This window comes from Mirounga angustirostris, unplaced genomic scaffold (genome assembly GCF_029215605.1).
Source record: "Mirounga angustirostris isolate CCGP_5_RB_7025 unplaced genomic scaffold, mMirAng1.0.hap1 SCAF_13, whole genome shotgun sequence".
NCBI classification, from domain to species: domain Eukaryota; kingdom Metazoa; phylum Chordata; class Mammalia; order Carnivora; family Phocidae; genus Mirounga; species Mirounga angustirostris.
The window spans coordinates 101,793,832-101,818,975 of NW_026991721.1; the positions used below are offsets into that span (position 1 = coordinate 101,793,832).

The 25,144-nt window shown below is 41.9% G+C and overlaps 1 protein-coding gene across 11 annotated transcripts in view; it reads right to left on the minus strand.

The window, feature by feature from the left end:
* POU2AF2 (POU class 2 homeobox associating factor 2) overlaps positions 1-25,144 on the minus strand; it is a 497,177-nt gene that overhangs the window by 18,295 nt on the left and 453,738 nt on the right. Inside the window, exons 2-5 of one of the 11 annotated variants that reach the window (XM_045895078.3) lie at positions 23,604-23,869; positions 22,070-22,119; positions 20,915-21,436; positions 11,545-11,654 (exon numbers count right to left, since the gene is read on the minus strand). The exons of 9 other annotated variants lie outside the window; for them this stretch is intronic. In XM_045895078.3, the coding sequence (XP_045751034.1) occupies positions 11,545-11,654; positions 20,915-20,924 (120 nt within the window). In that variant the 5' untranslated portion in view covers positions 20,925-21,436; positions 22,070-22,119; positions 23,604-23,869. The remainder of the gene's footprint in view (positions 1-11,544; positions 11,655-20,914; positions 21,437-22,069; positions 22,120-23,603; positions 23,870-25,144) is intronic. One more of the 11 variants, XM_064577482.1, reaches the window with a different exon arrangement.

Below are 25,144 nucleotides of genomic sequence, written 5' to 3' on the forward strand. Positions count from 1 at the left end.
TATTGCAAGTGTGAGACAAAATGCCACTCCAGAGCTTAGATTGGGATCCACTTAGGGAGACAAGCCATTTGTGGTAGATTAACTATGACCATAGTTGCTTTGCAGCTTCTCTCACCCAGAAGTGGAGTCTGTCCCTCTACCCCTTGTGTCTAGGATGGTTTTGTAACTTGCTCTAACAGAATGTAACACAAACGATGTCATGTGTACTTCAGAGTCTAGGCCTCAAGAAGATTTGCAGCATTCACCTTCTTCTGCTTGAAATACTGCCTTATGATCTTTTAAGGAAGTCAGTCTCAACTCCTGGAGGATGAGTGTGGAAGTGAATTCCAATGCTCCTCCTGATGGCCACTACCAACTGCCAGACATGTGAAGGAGGCCATCTTGGACTCCCAGCACGGATGAACTCCAGCTAAGGGCAACTGCATGACTGAGCCCCAGGGAAACCAGCAGAGGAACATCTAGCCAGCCCACAGAATTGTGGGAAATAATAGATAATAGTTATCACCTTCTAAGGTCAGGGTGGGTTCTGCAGACATACCCAGGAGAAAGTCACTCATGATGCAGAGCTCATGGATTCCAGTGCAGGCTAGATCATATAATGTGGAGGTGGGGTGGAGGTGAGCTGTTGCCTGGGGGTAAGGCGACTGAACACGTTATATAGTGGGAGATATTGGAGTCCATGCACCTAGTTTCCAAGTGCATGGCCCATGCTCTACACACTCTGGAAGTCAGACAAGGGGGAATCTGAGGTACAGAGGATTTGAAATGGACACTGAAGGATGAGGGGATGCAGACAGGAGAAAGGAGGCTCCCAGGTGCCAGGAATTTTGTGAGTCAAGCACAGAAGTGGGAAAGCACAACTCTTCTTCAAGAAATAATAAGCAAGTTTGTCAGGAGCAAGAGTTTCACTTAGTTGATTACATAAAAATGTACTGCGTGCCTACTATGCATCAGGACTGTGGTGGTTTCCAGAAATAAAAAGAGGAATAAGGCATGGGTTCTGTTCTTGGGGAGCACACAGATTTATAGGGAAGACAGTTGCATAACTGTATAAACAGGGGTAAGAGGACTGGCATTTCATGAATACTTACTTCATGTCAGATTTCATGTCAGGCACTTTGTGTATATCAGTGTGTGTTTCATGATTTTTATTAAGGATGCATATTTATGTGCTTTATTTACTCTGCACTGTGCTAAATGACTGATATGCATTATCATCACATCCTCACTATTAACTAATGAAATAGATTGTTGTAAGTTATTATCTCCAGACTATAGATTGGGAAACTAATGAGACAGTATAAAGGACTTGTCCAAGGTCGCAAAGCTAGTAAGTGACAGAGCCTGATTTAGAGCAGGTAGGGGGTGGGGGTGAGTTGCTGCCTTCTTGGGGGAAGGTGGCTGAACACACTATATTGTGGGAGAGATCTGAGTCTGGTTTTGAAGGATGAGAGGAAATCAAGAAGTAGATAGGAGACTGGGCCATTATATTTGAGGAGAAAAGCAAAGGCTCGAATGTGCAGCTGACATGTCCCCGACATGGAAATGTGTGCAGGAAGAGTGCAGACAGAAGGCTGAAGAGAAGCTGGAGGAGGGTGTAGGAGCCAAGTTATAAAGGGTTTTTATGAGCCATGCTGAGGAGCTTGGACTTTGCCCGGTACCAGGCAATGGGCTTTTAGAAGCTCCTTAGCCATATGCACTTGGTGGTATTGGCATTCCAGCAAATTTAACCTGGTGCTGAAAATGGTGGGTCAGGAATGGATGATGGGTGAGTCTATGGGCTATTGCAACTGAACAGAAATGAAGCGATGAGGGGGTCCGATGGGCTCTCCTAGGGGCGGAATGTCAGGAGGTCAGCAGGTAACATTTATATCAAACTGGATGTGGCTTTTAGAGCCTGCCAAGGGCTGATACTCGCCATGTGAGTGCTGCTGAGGGCTGCTGACCACCTGTCCAGTTGTACTAATTCCCGGGTCTCTTTCTGTCTTATCTTCTTTATCACCAACTTCCCCGCTGATGCCTGTGTGTAAAGAGGGGGCTGGCGCGTCTCCCTCAGACTGCACTATTTACAAAGAAAAACCCCCTACATTCTTAAATGATTTAATAGTATAATGTACAGGTCAATAAACATTTGTGAGGAAGGAATATTAACACATATATCCTTAAAAACATTTGCCTTTTGTCTACAAAGCCCTAGATCACAGAGGATTTATCTCACAAAGAAATTGCTCCTCTGGTTCTGTGCACTTTGTTTTTGTTATCACCAGCCTCCGGCAAAGTAGGTACTATGCAATTGATATAAAACGGAGACATAAAAGGGTTAACAGTTTGCTTACAGTATAGAGGTAAAACTGAAGACTTAAAGTCTTGTTTAGATTCTCTCTTGGGGGAAGGGAATTTACCACGAGAACATTAATTTATGCATGTTTATAATAGTGCGTGTAAATATTGAACATAGATTTTGATGTTCGTTGACTTGTTAGTACAACAACGTAATTTCTTTTTAATAAAATGTCATAGCAAAATTCTGGAAGATTGTATATGGAACTCAGTGTCCTGACCCTGGGGACGTAGGACAAGGGGATGAGTAAGCAGGAGAGGTCAGCAGACTTCTACTTTTTACTCTATACCCTTTATTCTGTTTGAAATTTTACTGTGCATTCTTTTGTAATTAAAACAGCTCCTTAATAAAAGTTACAAAAACAGAATTTAGGTCATATCTTTATGGTAAATCTCAAAAAAAAAACCAAAAACAAACTTTGATTCCAAGTGTCTTACATTTCTGGTGTACGAACTATTTTATGTCCTTTGGAAAGCTAACAGTTACAGAATTCCACCTTTCTGACAGTTTCTTGACATTCTACCTTTACAACTCTCCTGCTTGGCACAAAATGATGTCCAGGCTGTCTCTGTGAGAAAGTGATTTCTGTTGCCTAAGCTACAAAATGAAACACATTTCTTTTTACCCCTGGTGTGCCTTTGGAATGCTGTTTGTATTTATGTAGCTAAGTAAGAAAAACAGGAGCCACCAGGCTGCTCGGTGATAAGTGGTCCTGTACCCTGGGGCCCGGCCACATGCACTCGCCATGGCTGTTTCACTGCAGAACCTGATGATTTTTGCAAGCTGCGGGAAAAATTCACCACCAAGAAATATTTTAGATTTTATGATATTAAAAAAAAAATACAGAACCACTAGAACAGCTGAAAAAATAAGTTGCTTGCCAAAGGTTCGCCTTTACTATTATTATTATTTAAAAATTTCTGCAATTGTGAAAAAGCAGGTGGTTGGGTGAGGAATGTGGAAAGCCCTGGAAATGTGGTTCAGTTCTATAAACAAGGCAGGAGAGGGGGCTAATTAAAGTCAGACAATGGGCTATTTTGAAAGGCATAGATAAAGCATTCGTTCAAATGAATGCCAAGGACATAATATGTACCTCTGTATTCAAACATGGGCATTTTGAGTTGACAAGGCATTGACTGCTCAGAAATTTTTTTTTTTTTAATTCTTTCTGGGCTCATAAAGGGGCTTAGCTGGCAACCTTAACAAGGAATATACAAAGCACTGCAATATAAGAAGGAGCAAAAGGTGTGGGGAGACATTCCTGGGTAGACACTGATTACCTTGAAAACATTACAAATAAGTAGGATCCTTCTGCTGGCAATTCAGAAAAAAGGTAACAAGGGCAAGTGAGATGTACTTATTAAAGAAAAATAATAGTTTTCCTAAGAGGTTTAGCAATCAAACACAAGAGGAACAGGTACTTCTAAAAAATAAGAAAAAATAAAACACTAGCAAAGCAGGAAGACACACACTGGGTCATCCGATGACCATTTGCTATGTCCAGGCAACCAGGAAAATCTTACTAAAGCCAAATCACATTGTAGGATGGGTTCAGTTTATGAGAGTTGACATAAAAAGTAATTTTTATAGTAAATTTTAAGAAATCAGAGAAGCGCATGGGTATTTCTTGTAATAGTTGTACAGACACTTGTATGTCTTCAGAGTTTGGGACCACTGCCCAAATCTTATCCTTCTTCTAACCATGGATTCAGTTTAACCTACAAGTGCTCTGTTCTTCGATTTGACAAGATAGTCACGGCTGCAGTGGCTGGGATTTCTTTCCTGAAAAAGGAAGGTATGGCCGACTCCCTAAATTTAAAGCATGGATAATCAGTTCGCTCAAGAGCCTTCCTTCTTTTAGCCTCTTCATTATTGTAGCACCACCATTAGAATACCAAAGAGAAGTAACACAACCTATAAACTGTCCAACTTTCAGCAGGTTTTGGGGGGTATATCTTGATTAAATTTGGATCTTGATATCAGTAAAGGCTTCCATCTGTCTTTAGCATGGAATGCTAAAAATTGGCTTAGTGTCTAGGAAATGAGATCATTGGTGGTCCACCTCTCTTCATCTTTTCCCAACCTTTCATAAGAAGTTAAGAGCATAAGGAAGTTACTCTCCCTTTCCTTAGTGGCTGTTATATTTATCAGGAATATGCATATGAGTCTTCAGTGTATGAAATTATGAGAGAATGCTGGACACTGTGGAGACTGGGAGAGCATCTAAGAGGTGGATCACCAGAGATAGCAGGTCAACTGAGCTGGTAAACTCTGCTTTTTCCTGGGCTCAGGGATCTCTCTCTTCCAGCCCTCAAAAGGGAGCCAATATCATCTCTGCCTTCTCAAGTAGAAGAAGTGACATTCTACATCCATTCCCAGGAATGAGCCATGGGATACCAGTTTCTCAGGCAGTTAGATAATATTAAAAAAAGAAACCACACTTCATCAAAAGGCATAGCAGGAGAGTAAGTTATGGGCAAGAGGAAATGGTCAGCCAGAAGTGGGTTGGGTGAGGTAGGCCCCAGAGATCTCCGGGAGAGCAGCAGGTAGGTGACTTCACCTAACTGCAAGGTCAGTGTGGTATGCTATGACTCTGGTTCAGGAAATGTTTTCCTCTTTTTATAGAGAGGCCAGGTGCCATGGTGAGCCCAAGAGATCAGGGGTCCAGGAGTGGTGGGGAATGACAGAGAGGAACGACTGTCTGGAAGCAAGTTCTAGGACAGAGCTAGAGATAGGTTCTAGAAGGACATCAAGAACTTTTCGTGTCTAGTTCTTTTGAGGATGTCTGGGTATCATAGAAACGGAGGGTGCTGGTTCTAATTGAGACAGGGTGTGGCATCATCTAAACAATCTATGGAATCACTGCAGGGATAGGTGGGTTGAGAGGGAGCAAAAGTCATGACCGGGACCCAACATCATGCCTGGAATCTGAAGGGTGACAAGAGGCCTGAGTGGAGACCCTGAGACAAAGTGATTATTCCAAAGCTAGTCCTTCCTTGGACCAGAGATGTAAATTAAGAAGGCAAAACAAAGGCGATCCAACAAACCTGGGTCAAATCTACACTCCAATGCTTTCTACCTGGTATTTATTTTCCTCATCAGAAAAATAGATATGAGTGCCACCCTATCAAGTCTGTTGTGCTTCTTGTTGATATATGGCATATATTGTAAAGTATATAAGTGAAAATATTTGTAAGTCCCTATTTCAGAGCCTAGCAGTAAATAGGATTACTTATTAATTAAGTTATTAATTAATTAATAATATCATTATTATTACTTAATAATAACAATAACTGTTATTATTAAGAATTCTTATCTACCCCAGAGAGAACTGGGGTGACAGGAGGAGACCCAGGCTTCAAAGTCACCTCCACGGTGCCACCCATACCAATCTTTGACTAGACATTAAAGTTAGTGTCAGAATATTTGCACTCCACATAATTGGTATGTGATTTTATGTGATTTATGTGATTTTTTTGTTCCCCGTTCCCCTCACAACTGCAATCTGCAAAGTTCTACTTGAACGAGAAGAAAGGCGATTTATCTTTATCAGAACAGAGAGGGGTTCAGCTTGGCCTTGGAACTTGGGGATAGTGTTGTCAGTGGGTGGGACATGTTCTGAGGTCAGGAAAACCTATCAAGCCAAACTGAATATTGAGATGGGAAGAACCTGACCCTCTACTTCTCGTCACAAGGACACCGAGGCCCAGTGAGAAAAAAGGAGTTGCCTGTGACCTCTGAGAGCCAGAAGGAGGGGTTGAAACAGACTGAGGACGGATCCTTTTTCTTTTGGTGTAGAAGAGATGTCTTGGATGTGTTTTTCAAAGCTTCAGAGAAATCAAAGAAATCTTGAGATGCTGTAATATACAGTTGCCAATTGCCTACTTTCTTAAACACCTCACGAGAAATCCAAATGCAAATCGCAGATACGGACACCACCACGTTTACACTCAGTGGTAACTGAAGTGTGCATGTGATTGGGACTGCAAAACAGCAGCTGGATACGTAACTAAACAAACCTCTAACTAGCAGTCTTGATAGAAAGGCAGGCAGTTATTATGGATGGAGCTAGGTGATACACATCTGTCTCACAGAGTTTCGCCATCTCTCAATAAAGATCAAACACTTCCAAGTACTCTAAACCATAAATGCGCTAAATGGCACCATGTACCTTCTGTTGCTCCAAGTTTTTCTATCAGTATATACTATTGTCATACTTCTTTCTGTGTTTACAATGTTTTCCTTCCAGAAATAATTAGGAAATATTATTAACCAAGACGCCCAGCTGACAATATGGCTTTATCTGATGTGTTCTTGGCATGGAGATTTCAGCAGCCAATTTAAATGTAAGGATTTAGGAAAACACAGAAAGAGAAAATCATTGTAAGTCATTATGACTTGGAAAGCAAACAATCGAGGTTGATGTAAAAGAATCATGACAACGGAAACAGCTAACTTTTGTTCTGTACGTGTATATAATATTTATAATTCAAGACTTATATAATCTAGATATATTTCCCATTTGGGCTGTCTCGCCTTAACATTTTCTTCAGTTCAGGCCTTCCGAAACAACCTAGAAATCTTCATGTATTTTCCTTCATGCTTATGTAGAATATTAATCTAAATTAAGTTTCCTGTCTATTTCCTTATTGTTCCTCGCTTATGGCATTTTGATGAACGGGCAACATAATAAACCAATAAAAGAAACTGAACAGCAGACCCCGATCCCAGGCTCATTGTTATCTCCTCCACACTGCCCTGTAAGCCCCCATTCTGCTGATAATTTTTACTCCAGACTGATCTCCGTTTCCTACTTCGTAAGTTAAATTTCCCCCCCCAGGGCAGCTGTTGTGATTTTAAACGAATCTTTATGATAGCTTAAGAAAAACTTGATTAGAAAGCTCAAGAGCCCGCAAATCGTTCACTCAGTTTCAAAGCAAAATGAAAAATTGTGGCTATTAGCCTTACTGCTTCCTCTTGTTATCCTTTTTTGTTCTATACTATAGATAACTGAGAGTTCACTGAATTTTGTGATGTTATTAGACTTTTTCAATGATTTGATTCTATGAAACTCAACTGAAATCGTGTAATTGAAAAAAACACAAAAACCTACATCAAAAGTCTAATTATATATATTTTTTGGTACTAGATGTGGGTGAATGGCTCATAGTTTAAATATTCTGATAGAATATTGAGTAGTGTAGTAGAGAATAACACAGAAAAAACTGAGAAAGAAAGAGAAAAACCATTATTTAAAACCAGATGTCTACAGTAATAGTGGGAAACCACAGGCTCATGGCTAGGATGTAGAGAAGTGGTTTTAAGTCCAGTATTTGGTGAAAATCTCTTTGGTGAAAATCTCTTTCAATTCCTACTGCGAAGATGTGAAAAACATTTCATGGTATCAAAAACAGATGTTCTTGAAGGAAACTGTGGTAAAGATGGATTAACACAGCCTGTGTAAACTTATCAAAGTGCTGTCACAAAGAGTAGAGCACCAATTTGGGCATCAGTGGATACTTCCTAAAGGCTACTTATCCAGAGGGACGTATTTTCATCATGTATGTGTATTAGCTTCCTAGGTCTGCTGTAACAAATTGCCACAACCTGGGTGGCTAAAAAAATTGAAATATCTATCTGTATGGTTCTGGGAGCCAGAAGCCCAAATCAACGTGCTGGCAGGGCTGTGCTCCCTGTGGGACTCTAGGGGGGGAGCATCTACCCTTTGCGTCTTTCAGCTTTCAGTGGCTGCCCACATTCCTTGGCTTGTGTCTGCGTGACTCCAACCTCTGCCTCCCGACCACCCTGCCTCTTACTGTTTTGTGTGTCTTCTCCTCTCTGTGTATGTGTGTGTGTGTGTCTTTCTCAAACCCTCTCTCATGAGGATGCATGTAATTGCATTCAGGGTAATGCAGGGCAGTATCTACTTGGATAATCTAGAGTAGGTGCCTCTTCTGAAGATCCTTAGCTGAATCACCTACTTTGCCACAGAAAGGAACATTCACAGGTTCCGAGGTTTTGATGTGGGACCTTTGGGGGGTCCCTCTCTTGGCCTAGCACACTCTATATGACAGAACTGTATGGTAGTGTCTCCAGTCTCCTCGAGCTGGCCTCTCATTGGTTATTACCCATGCTGTCTGTAGCAAAGTTCGAACATGCCTAAGGATGGGTTCCTCATCTGAACTTGATTCGAGACATTCAACTCACTGCTGCCTGGGGCACTGGCATCAGAAAGAGAAGGTAGGTTCAGTATTATCCATGCAAGTAGAACCCCAGGTGCCCACCAGCAATGTGACTCTCCATGATTCCTGCTCATCAGGTTGGCCTTGCAACAGGGACAGAAATAGGATTATAGTGTCTTTCTTGAGATATACAGATCTTCTAGAATAGTGGTTAACAGGTGGACAGTAAAATCAATTTATGGAGATACCTTAAGCCCAAATAACCATATTTTGGGAAAGTATGCATTTAATTACCTAAATTTAACAGGGCATTGGAGTAGGATGAGAGTAAGACACTAGTATTGAGATATTAGATAATATATGTGAACCTGTAGACAAGGCTAAGTTCATGCTGCCTATGCACTTGATGCCTGAGAAGAACTACCATAGTTAGGGCGGGTTTGTACCTTTCTTATCCTAGAAGTTCTTTCCATGTGGTATATTTTCCTGTGTTTTGATTTTCTTTGTTTGCATGTGCTATGGTCTGAATGTCTGAATCCTTCCAAAATCCATGTTGAAATCCTAATGTCCAATATGATGTTATTAAGACGTGGGGCCTTTGGGAGGTGAATAGGTCATGAGGATGGAGCCCTCACGAGTGCTATTAGTGCCCTTATAAAAGAGGCCCCCAGAGAGCTCCTTAGGCCCTTCCTCCAAGTGAGGGTACAATCAGAAGTCAGCAGTGTGCAACCCAGAAGAGGGTCCTCACCAGCATCTGGCTATGCTGGCCCCCAGAACTTGGACTTCCAGCTTCCAGAGCTGTGAGAGATAAATACTTGCTGCTTATAAGCCACCCAGTCTGTGGTATTTCATTATAGCAGCCCAAATGGACTAAGACAGCATGAATCAGAGATCGTTCTACCCCAACCCACATAGGTCTGTCCCTTTTAAAGGAATATTGAATTGGGAGCCAGAAGACCTATCACCTGCTAACTGTGCAACCTGAAAACCATCACTTCCTGCCTCTTCTTCTTCTCAACCTTTCCATCTGTAAAATGGGAAACCATGTAAATATCAGTTTCATAGGATTAGTGTGTCCATCCAATGAGACAACACAGGAAATGCACTTTAAACTGTCTTTATGTAAATAGGATTGTGGTCTTCATATCACACGGCTGTGCTGCCTGGTCCTTTGTCTTTAGTCTAGAGCTTGGTTATGCAGCCTTGTATTTTTTAAATGTAGAAATCTTTTTCTTTTCCACCAGGTTATTTGGTGTTTAATGGCACAGATTATATATTATGTGTTTCTTGTCTCCACTTTCACTCTAACACTGTCAATGTCACTGGGCCAACAGTAATAGCTCAACTGTGATCTGGGTAGAGATGAGAACATTGGCCGTGTGAGCCTTGAACCCCTGCTCTTTGCTCTATGGTCAAGTTCTCAAACTCTGATGTGCAAAGGAATCACCCAAGGAGCAGGTTAAAAATGACCATTCCCTGGCTCCAGTTCAAAATCTCTACGTTAATAGATATGGGACAGAGACCAGGAATCTGCATTTTAAAATAAAATCAAACAATATGGCTTATTATGAATTATGTTTATATTGTTACATCTCTGAAAGTGAAACATCAAAAAATAATGAAAACAGATTATGTGATAGTCACAGATCTTAAGCAAAAAATGTTAGGTAATTTTTTAAAGAAGAATACAGTTATATCCACCATTTGGAAATACTATGCTTTCTTGTCTTTTTCTGTAATTCTGTGTGGCATTGTGCCTTCTCATTGTATGTAGGTATTGATGATGATGCCAAGGGGTGAGTTAGAGCCTCACTCACACTGGGCAGATACAGTCTCTGCTCCTTGACTATGTCTTTAATCTGTGATTCCTGCCTTCCCCATTGACAGTATGACTGGAACGTCCATTAGATCTCACAATTCTGGCTGTAGCTGTGGCCAATCCACATTACTTCCACAAAGCCGTGGTTCATTTGGAATAGACTCTGAATTCCCTCTCTCAGGCACCTGGGTGGCTCAGTCGGTTAAGCATATGCCTTGGGCTCAGGTCCTGGGATCGAGTCCCGTGTGGGGCTCCCTGCTCAGCGGGGAGTCTGCTTCTCCTTCTCCCTCTGCCCCTCCCCCTCCCTGCTCCTTCTCGCTCTCAAATAAATAAATAAAATCTTAAAAAAATAAAATTGAATCCCCCCTCCCCCCATCTCTCCTCCTTTCTCTCCCTCAAGAGACTAAATTGGTATGGATATTTGTAACACACACCCCCATGACTCTGAGCGGACACTGAGAAACACTGCACTAGGAATAGATAAGGAGCCAATTACTCTGATTTTATTTTTATCATCTAAGCTCCATTTGTTGAACTAGAAGAGAAGAGGTGCTTTAAAATAAAGGAAGACAGAAGATGTGCAATAAAAGTTCTTGGATGGGAGGAAATAGAATCTGGAGTTGGTTCACTTGAAACATGTCCCAGCAGTTTGATTGAGGAGTGGTGTTGAACGCTGAGCCCACGTTCTGAGCAGCGTCCCCCCCCCGCCCCCCCGGCCAAGAACAATTGCCCGGGGTGCGCCAGCCCCGGTAAAGTGCTGTACATGCTTCCTACATTTGCTCTTGTGTCCTGCACTCACCAATACATGAGGGACGCCTGACATTCATGTCGCTACATGTTACCAATAGACTAAGCGATCACAAACCCATCTTGGTAGCCAACTGCTACTCTCACTCTAGACTTGCTTTTGGAGATCTGGGTGCAAGGACTGAGACATTTTAAGCACAGGGTGGAGCTATTTATGAAGACACGGAGGGCAGACAGAAGACATCGCCAACTGGGATGTTTCAATACGATTTCGCATGCTACAGAAAGGCGTTTTCTAAGCCATCTCTACCAGATTTAGAATAACATGTCGATGACCATTAACGTCAGACCCGAGAAGTGAGACCTGGTGTCTAGAGAAGGGAGAGAGGAATAACTAACCTTAAAAGGGGATTTAGGCTCGCAAAGGCTTCAGAATGAATTAAATTGAGACTTACATTAAATCTTGAGTTACTTGTCTGCCTGGACCGTTTTTCTGCCAGTAGATCTTTGACCGTGTGCTTGACTCGCACGCCTTGATACACGCGTTTGCTGTAGTCTCCTGGGACTTAAGCAAATGGAAGCAAGGATCAAAGGTGGATGGAGTGACAGGTTAACCTCCCTGGGGGATGTATTCAAGGGCTGGTCATTGTGATGCTGTTCGCTCAACAGAATGACAGGCTTCTTGAATTTGACGTGGCTTCAGTAGAAGTCACTTAGTCTCTTTCTTTGATAGAAATTCATCCAAGCTCTGCTTACGTGGAAAAAAAAACACCCCCCTATCCCACCTTCTACACAACAGTTGTTCAGAATGTTGTCTTTTTTGTAGCCTCAAGGTTTATTCCAGGAAGGCTTACAGTTTATGCTTCGGTTGCAAGATCAGGAATCGGATGCACCTTGGAATAATGCTTCTTACTACCTGATGCAAAAGTTAGATTTGCATGATTCAGTTTGCAGAGTGACAGCATTCCTGCCATATCATATTCCTACCTGATGTGGGTGAGCTGGTCAACCGGACTGCTTTAAGATTATGTTCCTAAGAAGAAGGCCATCTGTTTCTGTTTACTGCACAATTAAATTAAGCAGTTTTTATTATTGAAAGTACAGTCTTTCAACATGGAGAGTTGCTGCTTTGAAACCAGGCCAAGGATAAGGGAAGAGTCTAATGAATGTTTCCCATTCATTTAACAAATATTTATTGAGCACTTACCGAACCTATTGGTATGCTTGATAATTTACCTGTATTATTTCATTTGATCCATTTTACGAATGAAGAGACTGAGGCTCTGGGGCTAACTAAATTATTTGCCAAAGTCTCGTAGCTGCCAATAAGCAATGGAACTGGGATCCAGACTTGGGTTAGATCGTAGCTCTAACAACAGGGAACATTTGCTATTTTGACGGTGAGGAAATTAAGAGATAACAGACTATAGAGAAAAATGTTTCCCCAAGGTTCTGAAATTGGCAACACTGCTCCTTGGGATAGTGAGCTCCTTGTCACAGAGGACGGTCAAGCAACGACAGGAGAAACTTCTGTTTGGACAATTACAGAAGCATTCGAGCACTGAATCGTAGCTGAACTGCAGGAACTAGAAGATATTTTCTACCTCTGAAATCACGGTTCTGTAATAGGTTGGGATGGTTTCAATTCATTTTAACTGAGCTGTTGCTGGCTTGCTTACTAGCAATTTCAGCTGGTGCAGAATTCAGCATCGGTGTGCATGGCAGAAGGTACTCACACATTTATGTGTGGGCATATCACTAAAAAAGTTCTCTGATCTGGTGAAATTTGTGGATAGTCTGGGATATATTTGACTTCTGAGTCAAATCTCATTACAGAGAGAATAAAAGGCAGGAAGAAAGGAAAGAAGCACAACCCAAACCGGAGGCCGAGGGGCACATCTGATGGAGGAGGCTGCTGGCCCAGTGGGCAGTGCCTACGTGACCATGTGTCCTCTGCTCACGGATGGGGGACTATCACAACCTCCTAGCCCCAGCTTCTTTGTCCCTAAAATCTCGCTGCAGCGTTTTCTAAGATGGGCATGTGAAAATACGCCAAACTACCAAGTTTTGTACAAAATGCCTGGGCAAAATGAAGGAGGGGAAAAAAAAATCTAGGTTCCAAGGCAATGTATTATTTAGTTCAAATAAAACCACACAGAAACCTGATTTCAGCAAAATAAAATTATTTGAATGGTCCTTTGGGTCTAAGTTGGACAGGATCTAATTTTGGTCTATATATCTTCTAACTAAAGAGGCTTGAAGTACTTCTTTCAAATTAGCCTCCAGTTTAAAGCTTGAGGACTTTAAACTTGAGGACTTTCCAAAGGAATCTAGGTGCTGCTTCTAGAATATATGTGATACTTTCATTTTTGGAAAAGCCTAAGGCCACATTTACTCATCAATGATATATCCAAGTATTTTTTATGTGTCAGGCACCGTGTCAGAACTGGGGATATGAAAGAATTTGCTATCTAGTGGGAGGAGAGAGAAACTTAGAAGATAATTTTAATGCAAAGGTGCTAAGTGCAACAACAAAATTATGCCTAGGATATTCTGAAAAACAGTGTCAATTCCTTGTGAGAGTGGGGAGGGACTGGGGAGGGTAGAGGGGAACCCAAGCTGGAGGCAGGGTAAAGTGGGCAAGAACATTCCAGGCGTCGAACACCTCAGGGGCAAAGTCCTGGAGGCAGGAACAGATCCAGGTGTGTGAGGGAGGAAGTAAAGCTGGAAGAGGAAACGAAAAAGCTCAGTCATGAAGTTTCTGGTGGGCAACAGAGTTTGGACTTCATCCTGTGGGCAATAAGTCATTGGAAGCTTTTAAGCAAGGGAGCAGTATGGTTAGATTTGCATTTTAGATAGACTTTTCTGGCAGCTGTGTAGGGGTGGATTTAAGAATCACAAAGCCACAGGGAGATCAGTCAGGAGGGTTCTAGAAGAAGTCAAGCAAGAGATAATAGGCTCGTTTTTGTTTTTGTTTTTGTTTTGTTTGTTTTTTAGAGAGGGAGGGAAGGGAGATGAGGGAGAAGGAGAGAGAGAATCTTAAGCAGACTCCACACTGAGCGCAGAGCCCAACTTGGGGCTCAATCTCATGACCCTGAGATCATGACCTGAGCTGAAATCAAGAGTCGGACGCTTAATCGACTGACCAACTGAACCCCCCCTGCCAAGAGATAATGGGTTCTGAGTAGTGGCAGATAGGAGGGCAAGGAGCAGACATTTGAAAATTATTTCTGGGTGGGAGGGAAAGAAGAGGGAAGATTCAAGGGTGATTCTCGAGTTTTCCCCATGGGATCGGTCTGGGTACATAAGTTCTGGAGCCATCATGATGTGGTGTAATGAAACCAGGAAAGAGGATGGGGGAGTGTTTGAAAGGTAGAGTCACGTGATGGCACACTTAAGAACAATACTGTCTGTCCGGCACACCGGGATAAGCAGGCCAGGTTGCTACCACGGCCCCAGAGGATCTATATCTTGGGAACTCCTATAATGCTGACTCCTGACACACTGGTTGGGGAAGCTCTGGAGTAAAGATGGAAGTTACAGATGAAAGCCTGGGGGAACGTCCAGATTTGAAGTGTTGTCAGAGGAGGAAGAGAGAAATGAAGAAGATAACATAGAAGAAATAGTTGGAGAAGAACCAGGAAAAACCAGCGGAATAAGGCATCCACAGAATTCAGGGGAAGAGATTTCAAGAAAGAAGGGAAAAGTATGAAAGGCAGGAGAGAATGGTCCAGGAAGATAAGGACAGGAGAGCATTCACTGCTTTCCATCCAGTGGGTGATGTCAACCTTAGCAAGAAAAGCTCTAGAAGTGTAGCTAGAAGCCAGATCATAATGTCAAGGGCCAACACAGGGATGGACATTTCTTCTTGATGTTTGAATGAGAAAAGGAAGCAGGTGTTGGATGATAATTGGAGAGAGCTACAGGGTCAAGGAGAGGTTTGCTTATATTTTTATATCTCTATATTTATGGATCACAGAGATTTGAGGGTATTTGAACAGGTCAGAGGAAGGGATTAAAGATTTAGGAAAAGGGGAGAGATTGATGGCAGGAGGCTGAAGAGGAAGCAAGAAATTGCAGGCAAGGGCATAAGTTGGCTCTCAATCCCTGAGACTGGGATAAAGAAGGACTGGGGAGCGGTGGTGGCCAGGTGGCCTGGTCCATGGCTGAGATAGCTGTTGTGTGCCGGGAAGCAACCTGGAGGAGGAGAGTGACTCAAGCACTAACAGAACAAGACAGGAGGCAAAGCCAGAGAGATAGGTCAAAGTGAGAAGGCACCCCAGTGATCCTCACAGTGTGATCCCTGGACCAGCAGCATCGGCATTGCTAGGAACTTGCCAGACGTGCAGAGTCTCACGCCCTACTCCAGATGTACTGAATCAGAATCTTTAGGGCTGGGGCTAGCAAGCCATGGTTTAATAAGCCCTCCAGGTGATTCTAATGTTTTCCAAAGTTCGAGAACTTCAGGTATACATAACAGGGAGGACTTTATAGGGTTCCTGTTCAGGTGGGGGCCGACTCTAACCTGGGTATTCCTGGCTGAGAGAAAAGGGGAACATCTGGTGATTGATGGTGGGCATGGATGCAGGTCTGAGAAAGAGAAAGGGCTGGGAACTGAAGAGGTCCAGGCTGGATCCCTTGTCTGTCTGCAGTCAGTCTTGGCTTCACTTTTTCCTGCAGGGCTTTTGGGTTGATGATTTCAATCTGATTCATCAATTTGTGCTTTATGTGTATGCCAAAAAGCCTAGAAGAAATATACCTATTTTAAATAAGTTTAACAAATAACCACATGGTAGTTAGTAGAGGGATAAAGTTCATGAGATGGCAAATAACCAGATCAAAACTTCTGAAGTTTTGTCATAAACAATCAGTTTTATGTACCAGTTGGCACTGACTTGGTACAAAGTATGGGCCAAATGCCACAGGGGATGCAAAATAAGTTGAGAACATATAGCAGATGTCCTCAAAGAGATCCTATTTTAGGGAAAGAAATGAGATATTCACATGTGAAAGGGGAGGGGAGGCGAAGAGCACACTTTGGGTGGTCGGTGACAGTTTTGTGGGAAGGGACGGGATTCAGGTTGGACTCAGAAGGATGTGGATGGGTTAGGAGCAGGAACAAAGGTCTTGCAGGCATCAGGCATGGTGTGAACAAACACAGAGGTGGGAGGAGCAAGGCACATGCTGAAAGGGAAGGAACTAGCGTAATGGGAGTTAATGGGCTTAAATGCCATCTCCATGTACATGAATTTCAAATAGATATCCTATAGTCCGGACTTTAGACTTGGATATTCATCTTCACTCTGATGTCCAGGAGACATCACAAACTCCAGTTGCAGGTCCAAACCTGAACTCCATTCTCCCTCTGCATTTGCTTTATCTGGAAACGTCCCTTTTCTCAGTTGGTGGCATCTCTACCTTTCTAGGTGCTCGGTCCCAAAGCTTTAGGCATCATCCTGCATTCTTCTCTTTTTGTCCTGCTTCGCAAACTGTCCTTTAGGAATTTGTGATGGGGCTACCTACAAAATAGATCTAGAAGCTGCTGACTTTCTTCCCCCTCCACTGCTAGTATCCGGGCTCAATCTCGGGTCATCTGTCATGTAGATTACTGCAACAGCCTTCAGTACCCTTCACCCTAGACCTGGTCTGTTATCAGCCCAGGAGTCAGACAAGAAAGCACAGTTGTGTCACTTCTCCTCTCAGGACAATACAATGGCTCCCCATTTCGCTCAGAGTAAAACCAAAGTCCCTAGAATGGCTCTATGGAACCTTGTTCCATGATCCCGTTGATCTCATCTCCTAATACTCTCCCCTTGCTCACTGTACTCCCGCCAGTTTCTGAATGCACCAAGCACACTGCTTCTGCCTTAGGACCTTTGCATTGGCTGTCCACTCCATCTGGATTATTCTTCTCCCAGTTATCCACATGGCTAGATGCCCTTGTCCCCTTCATGTCTTGGCTCAAATGTCATCTTTTCAATGAGAACATATTTAAAGTCGCATCTTTCCCATAAAACATTCCTAGTCCCCTTCACCCCATTTTACTTTTTCTTTCTACGTAGTATGTGTCACTTTATAATGACCTATATAATTTCCTTATTTATTAAGTTTATTGCTTGCTGTCTGTCTGCTCCTTGCTAAAACATAGGCTCTATGAGCGTAGGGATATTTGCTTGTTTTTACTCATTGAAACATCTCATGTGTCAATGCCTGGAATGGTACCTGGCAGATAGTAGGTTTTCGTAATTATTTGTCGAAAGCATCCTTTTGCGGGGGCAGTTGAGAATAGTGGACATGCTGAAGGTCTTGAAAACCAGAGTGTAAAAAATTATGATTTATGTTGTAGGTGATGGAAACCACTAAACCTTTTGAACAGGAGAGTATTGTGACTTTGTCATTTTGAGGGAAGATTTAGAATACCGTTTTGGAAGATTAATCTGAGGATGGAGCCCTAGAATGGGTTGGGGATGAGGAAGCGGGGAGAATGGGATAAGGTAAAACAGAGGCTAACCTGAAAGAATGGAAATGAGGAGAAAAGCACAGATTTAAGAGAACTTTCAAAAGAAAACACACACACACACATACATACACACAATAAAAATGACCACCAGGATTAAGGAAAAAAAACAACAACAACAAGAAGACAGGGAAGAGAGTCACTTTTCATGGGGAGATAAGAATTCAGTTTTGAACATGTGGACTTTGAGGTTGTAGGGACATTATCAGACTCAAATAGCCTACAGACAAGATGGGGGCTCTGACCAGCCCTTCTAAAAAATACCTTTAAAACTATGGTAATTAGAACTACAAAAATAAAGTTCTCTAAGGAAGACTTTGTAGCAATAGAAGAGTAGACATCCAAGCATGGAGCCTTGGAAGCCGCTACAGTTCTGATGCCCAGGGGAAGGCAGGGGACAGGGAAGGTGGGAGCGGGAAGAAGAGGTCAGAAATGTGAAGTACCAGAGTATTAGCTTCAAGGAAATGCAAAAAAGACAGAGCATAGTGAAAGGAATAAAAAGTGTTGTCAAGAATCTGGCACCCGTGGGACGCCTAAGTGACTCAGTTGGTTTAGCGTCTGCCTTCAGCTTAGGTCATGATCCCAGGGTCCTGGGATCAAGCCCCGCATCGGGCTTTCTGCTCAGCAGAGAGCCCGCTTCTCCCTCTGCCCCTCCCCCACTCTGCTCATTTTCTCTCTCTCTCTCTCTCTTTCTCTCTCTCTCTGTCTCTCGCTGTTGCTCTATCTCAAATAAATAAATAAAATCTTAGGGGAAAAAAAAGACATGCTTGATAAATACTTGTGGAGTAAATAAAATGTCTTACAGGAAAATGAAGGCACAGAAAGACCATAGGGTTTGGAAAGGTAGAGATACTCAGAATGTGGGAGACCGCATTTTCCTAAGAGGGGTGGATGAAATCTTTCTCTAGGGCTTCCTGGGGGTGTGGGTGGACACAGGGGCACGAACCCTGCTCTGAAGCAGTGCTACAAAAAAGCAAATACTTACATTTGACATAGCACAAAAAACGAATTCAAATACGTTTTAATTAAGCAATGGAACCCGGTACAATTTCTTTAAACTATCACCTGGAGTATTCTTTGTGTTTCAAGAATTCTGAAAGTTCTTTAACCTGTCCTTTTTAGAGGGGAGTTAAAAATTCTACCAGTATTCCTTTTCCCAAACATTTCTTTCCTCTTGTGCGCTGTCTATTTAAAGAATCCACACCTGCATAAAACCAGGAGATGCTTAAGAGTTTTTATTCAAATACTCTAGATACAAACTTGCATTCAGATCAGTTGTTGAGAAAACAAAGACCTGTGTTTCTGGAGAGAAAGCACAAGCAAATTTATTAAGAAGAATCAACTTATCCTTTAGAATTTGGAAAAAAATTTTGTACGGCTGTATTATGATTATGTACACTCAGCAAACTGTCTCAGTCATGTTCCTCTCCTTACTGCTGTTTATTTTGATAAATAATTTGGACTATAGTATGCTTAATAGTGCTGTTGCTTTATTGTTTTTGAAAATTAAACATTTTTCTCCACCAAAACAAACGCATACATTCTTAAATAGAATATTTAAAATGCAGGCGATTCGTAAAATGTTTTTAGCTATTAAATATCAATACATTTATGGTGTTTATTTAAAGCACTTTCTTATTTTACTATTTTTGATGACACTCTCTGGAATACATTTCCTTGTGTTCTCTAAGCAGGCGCTTGCTATCTAAGGTAAGGGAATGGAGAGAGCTTGAAATAAAAAAAGAATAGAACGGAAAACCATCCCATAACTTTAGGAAAGAGCAATTCATATCTTGAGTCACATCATTTGACAGTGGAAAAATTAAGATAATAGATGATGTCTCTCTGAATTGTAGTCCCTCCTGGTATGGATTGGCACATTCCCACTCAAGACAGATTAGAAGAAAAATCCTGAACGATGGATTATTGATGGACAGTGTCCATGTCTGTTCCATGTCTCCGCCTATCAGGGAAGGGCCAAGAATGAGGTCCCGGATGGTCCGGTATCAATACGGTGTGTTGGCTCACCCTCTGGCTCACATGCCCCTCTCTGGCCCACTAACAAGCTCAGCCTGCCTTGCTGAGGATGAGAAGGGGAGGCAGATACCCACATAGGAATACAAAGTCCTAGCTCTACACCCACTAGAGGCTTGGTGTTTGTGGTTCCATTGCTGATCTGCGGGGCAGATATCATATTAGTTTCACTATGGGAAACCTCCAGGAGAATACAAGGAAAGGCAAGTTCCATGATTAATAATAAAACGTGCAAATATTAATTACTCAGCAGAAAATAACATATACTATTTATGAAAGCTTCAGCTGGAAAGAGAGACTGAACTTTTTTTAAGTGAGGCCAACTTAGTTAAGGTGTTAGGATTCTGCAGGAGTTTAGTTTGCCCACATTGCAGGCACCCATGGCCCCTCCCCAGGGCTACCCTCCTCCTGCCCGAAGTCTCACAGCTAGATGCAAACCTCAGCACTTCTGTCAATTACCCGTTCCAGGCTGCAGTTCACAGATGCTCTTATGTGACGGCTCTATCATCTTGTTTTTTGAGATCAGACTTAGAAGAGTTGGAGCATTTTTAAAAATATTAATTTTTCTTTCAAGGTACTTTACAAGGCATTTTTGAAATATTTGGTCATTATTTATTAACACTGAAAATTCTAATTTTTTTCATCTCAGATTTGTTCCTGAATGGGTGGGTTTTACTCTAGGTTGACACTAAAATCTGTATCCTCTGAGCGAACAAATTGGGAAAGATCTGTAGACAGTTTGAATTCATGAAATGATAGCTCAGGCTCTTCCCTAACACGTGCACGTGGCATGTCCTTCATTCTTAGACTAAGAACCTAAAACAAGATGCATGAATAAAAGATACTTCAAGTTCTATATAAAAGTGGATTCTTCTGCACATTCCTTATAATTGAGAGCTTACCAGAAGTTGTTCCATTTAACACAACGTTTCGCTATCATGGAAAGGAATGCTGCAATACCTAAGTCTCCGTTTTATAAAAATAACGTTCAGTAGAGTTGATCTTTCAAAATAAGTACCTGCCTAAACTCTAGGCAGCAAAGGTAAACCTAACAATTAGTGCAATTCAATGCAACTAGAATTATGAAAATGTTACCAAGAGTTCTAAATTGTCGGTCTCTGGTCTGTGTTTTTATAGTTTTATATGTTCTAGCCAGAGTTTAGGAGTATTTCTTCTTGTCCTTTGCTTCACGTTATGACTTTGCGACGTCAAAAGTACACATTAGGACTATTAAAGTTTTTTTTTAAAGATTGTAATAATTGACATTGACTCACCACTTTCCATTCTGGATGGTTCTGGTGAATTTCCTTCTTAGCAGTGATGCCGGATATCTGGTGAATATTTCCTTGATAAGGGATCCCGGTCTCTGGCAAGGTAAGCCTGATCCTGATGGGAAAGGCTTCTGTATATGGTAGTGATGCTTCTGAGATGACTTGCTTTAAATTTGATTACATGCAAATCCTTTGGTGTCTGTTTCTCTACAATTTGCATCCCCAATGTAGATTATATATAAGGTAATTTTTTCCTCCCCAAGAAGATTTTTATTTAGTAACAATGAGTTTCCATTAGGAACAAACTCCCTTAAAAGTTTATTATGGAAACAAGGGACCCATTATTTGTTTTGTGAATAACAGTGGCATTTTCTATTTCTTTAATTTAGAGCTAGGTTTTAAAAAATAGTGCATATGAAAAAGCTCCTGTGTCCTGGTAGGAAATATAGGTTCTGTGCCTGTAATACGCAGACTGTGGGTAGATAATTTTTAAAAACAAGGCATCTTTCAGATATAGATAGAATTCTAGGAAGAAAAAATCAAAATGAATACAAATGAATACATTTTAATACAACTGGATAGCCTTCTTAGTATATGTAAGACACAAATATATGATCTAAACCAGAGGCTGCTCAACCTGGCGGTACCTCAGAATTAGCAGTGGACCTGGTCAAAACACCTATGCCCGGCCCCACCCAATTCTAATTCAGAAGCTTCTGAAATACTGGGGGGCCTGGGTGTCTCAATCAGTTGAGCATCTGACTCTTGGTTTCAGCTCAGGGCATAATCTCAGAGTCGTGAGATTGAGCCCCACGTCAGGCTCTGCGCTGGGCAGGGAGCTACTTATGATTCTCCCTCTCATAAGATGAAATCAGAGAGGAAGACAAACCATAGAAGACTTTTAACCATAGGAAAGAAACTAAGGGTTGATGGAGGGGAGGAGGTGGGGGGATGGGGTAATTGGGTGATAGACATTAAGGAGGACACTTGATGGAATGAGCACTGGATGTTATATGCAACTGATGAATCAATGAATTCTACCTCAGAAACTAATACACTATATATTAGTTAAATTGATTTCAAATAAAAGATTCTCCCTTTCCTTCTCCCTCTGCCCCTCCCCCCTCTAAAAATAATAAAAAAATAAAACAAACTTACTGTTTTTTTTTAAACAGTCTTTTTTGAGGAATATTCAGTGTCAGGAACTCCTTTAGAGAAAAAAACAAAAACAAAAACAAAAAACCCTAAACAGCCAAATTTTAGGTACTTTCTGACATTTCCCTTATTCATCTTCAAGGACCCACATTGCCGCTTAACCTAATTTTGGTTCTGTCTCCTAGTCCTGAATAGAGTTAGTTTGGTCTGGATTGGTATGAGACTTGGAATTTCAGGGCTCGAAATAGGTATGGTCTGGTAGTCCTCCACCCTGGCTCTGTGTCACATGCTCTTACCCCATTTCAGATCAGTGGGATTTGGACGTCCCCAGGGGTCCGGAATACTGACTCAGGAGGTCTGCAAAGTCTAAACCAATTTCAGAAACTATTAACTTTTTTTTGCCTTTTACTCACTCATTCTCCCATGAAGGTACAGAAGAGTTTTCTAGAGGCTACGTGACATGTGATACATGAATGGAAGAGCAGATGCAAGAGAGTCTAGCTGTTTTCTGTGAAGCCAGATGTTCAGGAGAGATTTGCCAAATCATAAAATAGTGCCACTCTTCTCAATAAATTTGTTTGTTTGGGAAGCATAGTTATTTTTAATTAAAAGGTTTGTTTTTTTTTTTTTTACATCAATATGTAATGGTCCATTATTGTTATTTTAAATGAATAGTAAATATCTTTTCTTAATTCTTAGTTTTAATTTCCAATGTAAAATACATATATGTGGATATAAGTCATATTTTTAAAAAGCAGGGTCCTCAATAATTTATAAGAGAGTAAAAGGGTTCCGAGACCACATGGTTTGAGACCTGATCCTCTGGAAGAACATCTGTAGTATAAATGAGTTTCTAGAGTGTTCTAATGCACAGATTTGAAAATTTTGTATCTGCACTTCTCTTATGGAGAGAATACACCTCTTATGGTCTCCACATTTCTAAAAGAAAACCAAAAAGGCAAAATTTGTCTCAATTTCCCAGTTTCCAGCACCTGTTTCCTTCACCCCTTTCAGTGAATGAGACAAAAAGCCATAGCTACACTGATCCTATAACCCCGTGATTTGTATTCTTTTTCAAGCAGGGGTCATCCCAATTATTCTTTCTTACTCCTCTAACTGAATAGCTCTATTGTAAAATAAAATAAACATTCTTAAGTGAAGTTTACTATTTCTGCAACAAATTCCCCAAGCATGTTGATTCTTGTCCACATTGCACTGGAAGATTTTAGACCTTTCGAGTAGGATGGAACCATTTTAAAACATGGATACGACACACTTTGCTGATAGAACCCAACCTGCTTAGCACAGCGTTGGAGGCTCCCTATGATCTGCGCCCGTCCTACCTTTCATCATGTCTATCACTTCTTCCCTCCACACAGTCTCTATCCCAGCGTACTGTGGGGTCCTGGGCCACCTGCCTCAGAATCACCTGCAATGCTTAGGAAATGTAGTCTCTCCTAGATTTGCTGAGTTGGAATATCTGATGATCGTGCTGGGCAATCTGCATGTTAAGCAAGCTCCACGCCCCCAAGGCTACCTTTACCAAGATGGATTTAACGGCCCATTTCATGGTGCTTCTCGCTTGAATCTCTCTAATGGCACTGATTTCATGCTGCTTCCCATGCCGGTCAGTGGTTTGCATACTCGTCCTTGATCCCCGACCAGGCTGTCTTTCTCTTCTTCTCAATATCCCCACGGCACTCGGCTGTGTATACGGTGAGTGGTCGCTGCAATAGGGCACTGCTATAGGGGGTCGCCGGCCACGCAGAACCCGGTTGTAGAATCCATCAGAAACAACAGTTTCTGGGTACAAGCAGCAAGACAGAAGAGACAAAGCATATCAGAGGAGATCCCGTTACTCTGGTAAAGAAATGCCACCACGAGTATACCTTTCTCTTTCCACGAGTTGAACTCACCACTGGAGTGTGTAACCATTTCCCTGTAGGCTGGTCCTGTATCCAAAACTCAAAGACATATGATTTTCTATCACTAGAAAATCTTATTATCTTTTCTATCATTAGAAAATCTTATATCTATCTAAGCGAAGTTAATGTAGAAATGTCCAGAATCCTGCACAGGCATTTCGGATATTAGATGTCACTGGAAAAGCTGGAATGCATTCATTTGCAACAGATACTTGCTTCTGCTTTAAAATACCCTTTATTTGGTAGGCTTGCTGTATTTGCATACAACTCCAGAATTGTTTACATAGAATTAAATACACTTTTAAAAAAGATCCCAGAAAGGTTGTTTTCTTATCCCAAGGAAAAGAGTGTTTGCAGATTTGAGTGGATGGTTGTTGCTCGAAGGGTGTGGCGGTAAGTCTTGTCTGTGTTTGCTTCAGTTGCTGGTGGGTTCAGAAACATGGCACGACAGAGACAGGTTGTTGGGTCAAAGAGAGGTCTGATGATGGTCTGGGGCAGCCTGTTAAGAGGGTGAAACAAGGGTATGTTTTGGTAGAATGAACACAAATCCGCATGGCACAGGCATGATTAGTATGTGCCTCCTTTATCCTGTATCGGGAACACCCCTCAGATATTCCAACCACGATGTTTCTGTATCAGCTTTTTTATTCACTCCGGGGCTGGGCACCTGCTGTGTCATTGGGTAGCTCCTGACAACTTGGCAGGGACTTCACTGATAAATTTGCTCTAAGGTAGTTATGGTGGGTAAGGGTGTACATGGCAGGTGCAAGGGACCCTGGAGCAGGCATGCCGAAATGGGGACCAAGGCACCCTCTGTTTCCCCCCACCTTGCCTTTATTCCAGGACTTTCCTATTTTTCTGGCCTATCCTTGAGGGATGGTTGAAGGGAGCAGGTGATTCAGTGGCTGAGTTCCCTTGGCATAACGCATAGGGGCCCAGGGGCTCCCTTATTACAGGGGTGCATGAGCAGAACTGAGGAGATATATGCAGCAACACACGCCTCTTAAATGGAGAAACGAATGGGCACTGTGACATAATACGAAATACATATTTGGTCTCTGCGCTGGGTTCTTGACACAGAGCTCCTAAAACCTTTGTAATTTCCTGAATGACAGGGGTGCTAGGAGCATTTTGCTTTTTCTGATATTGGTGT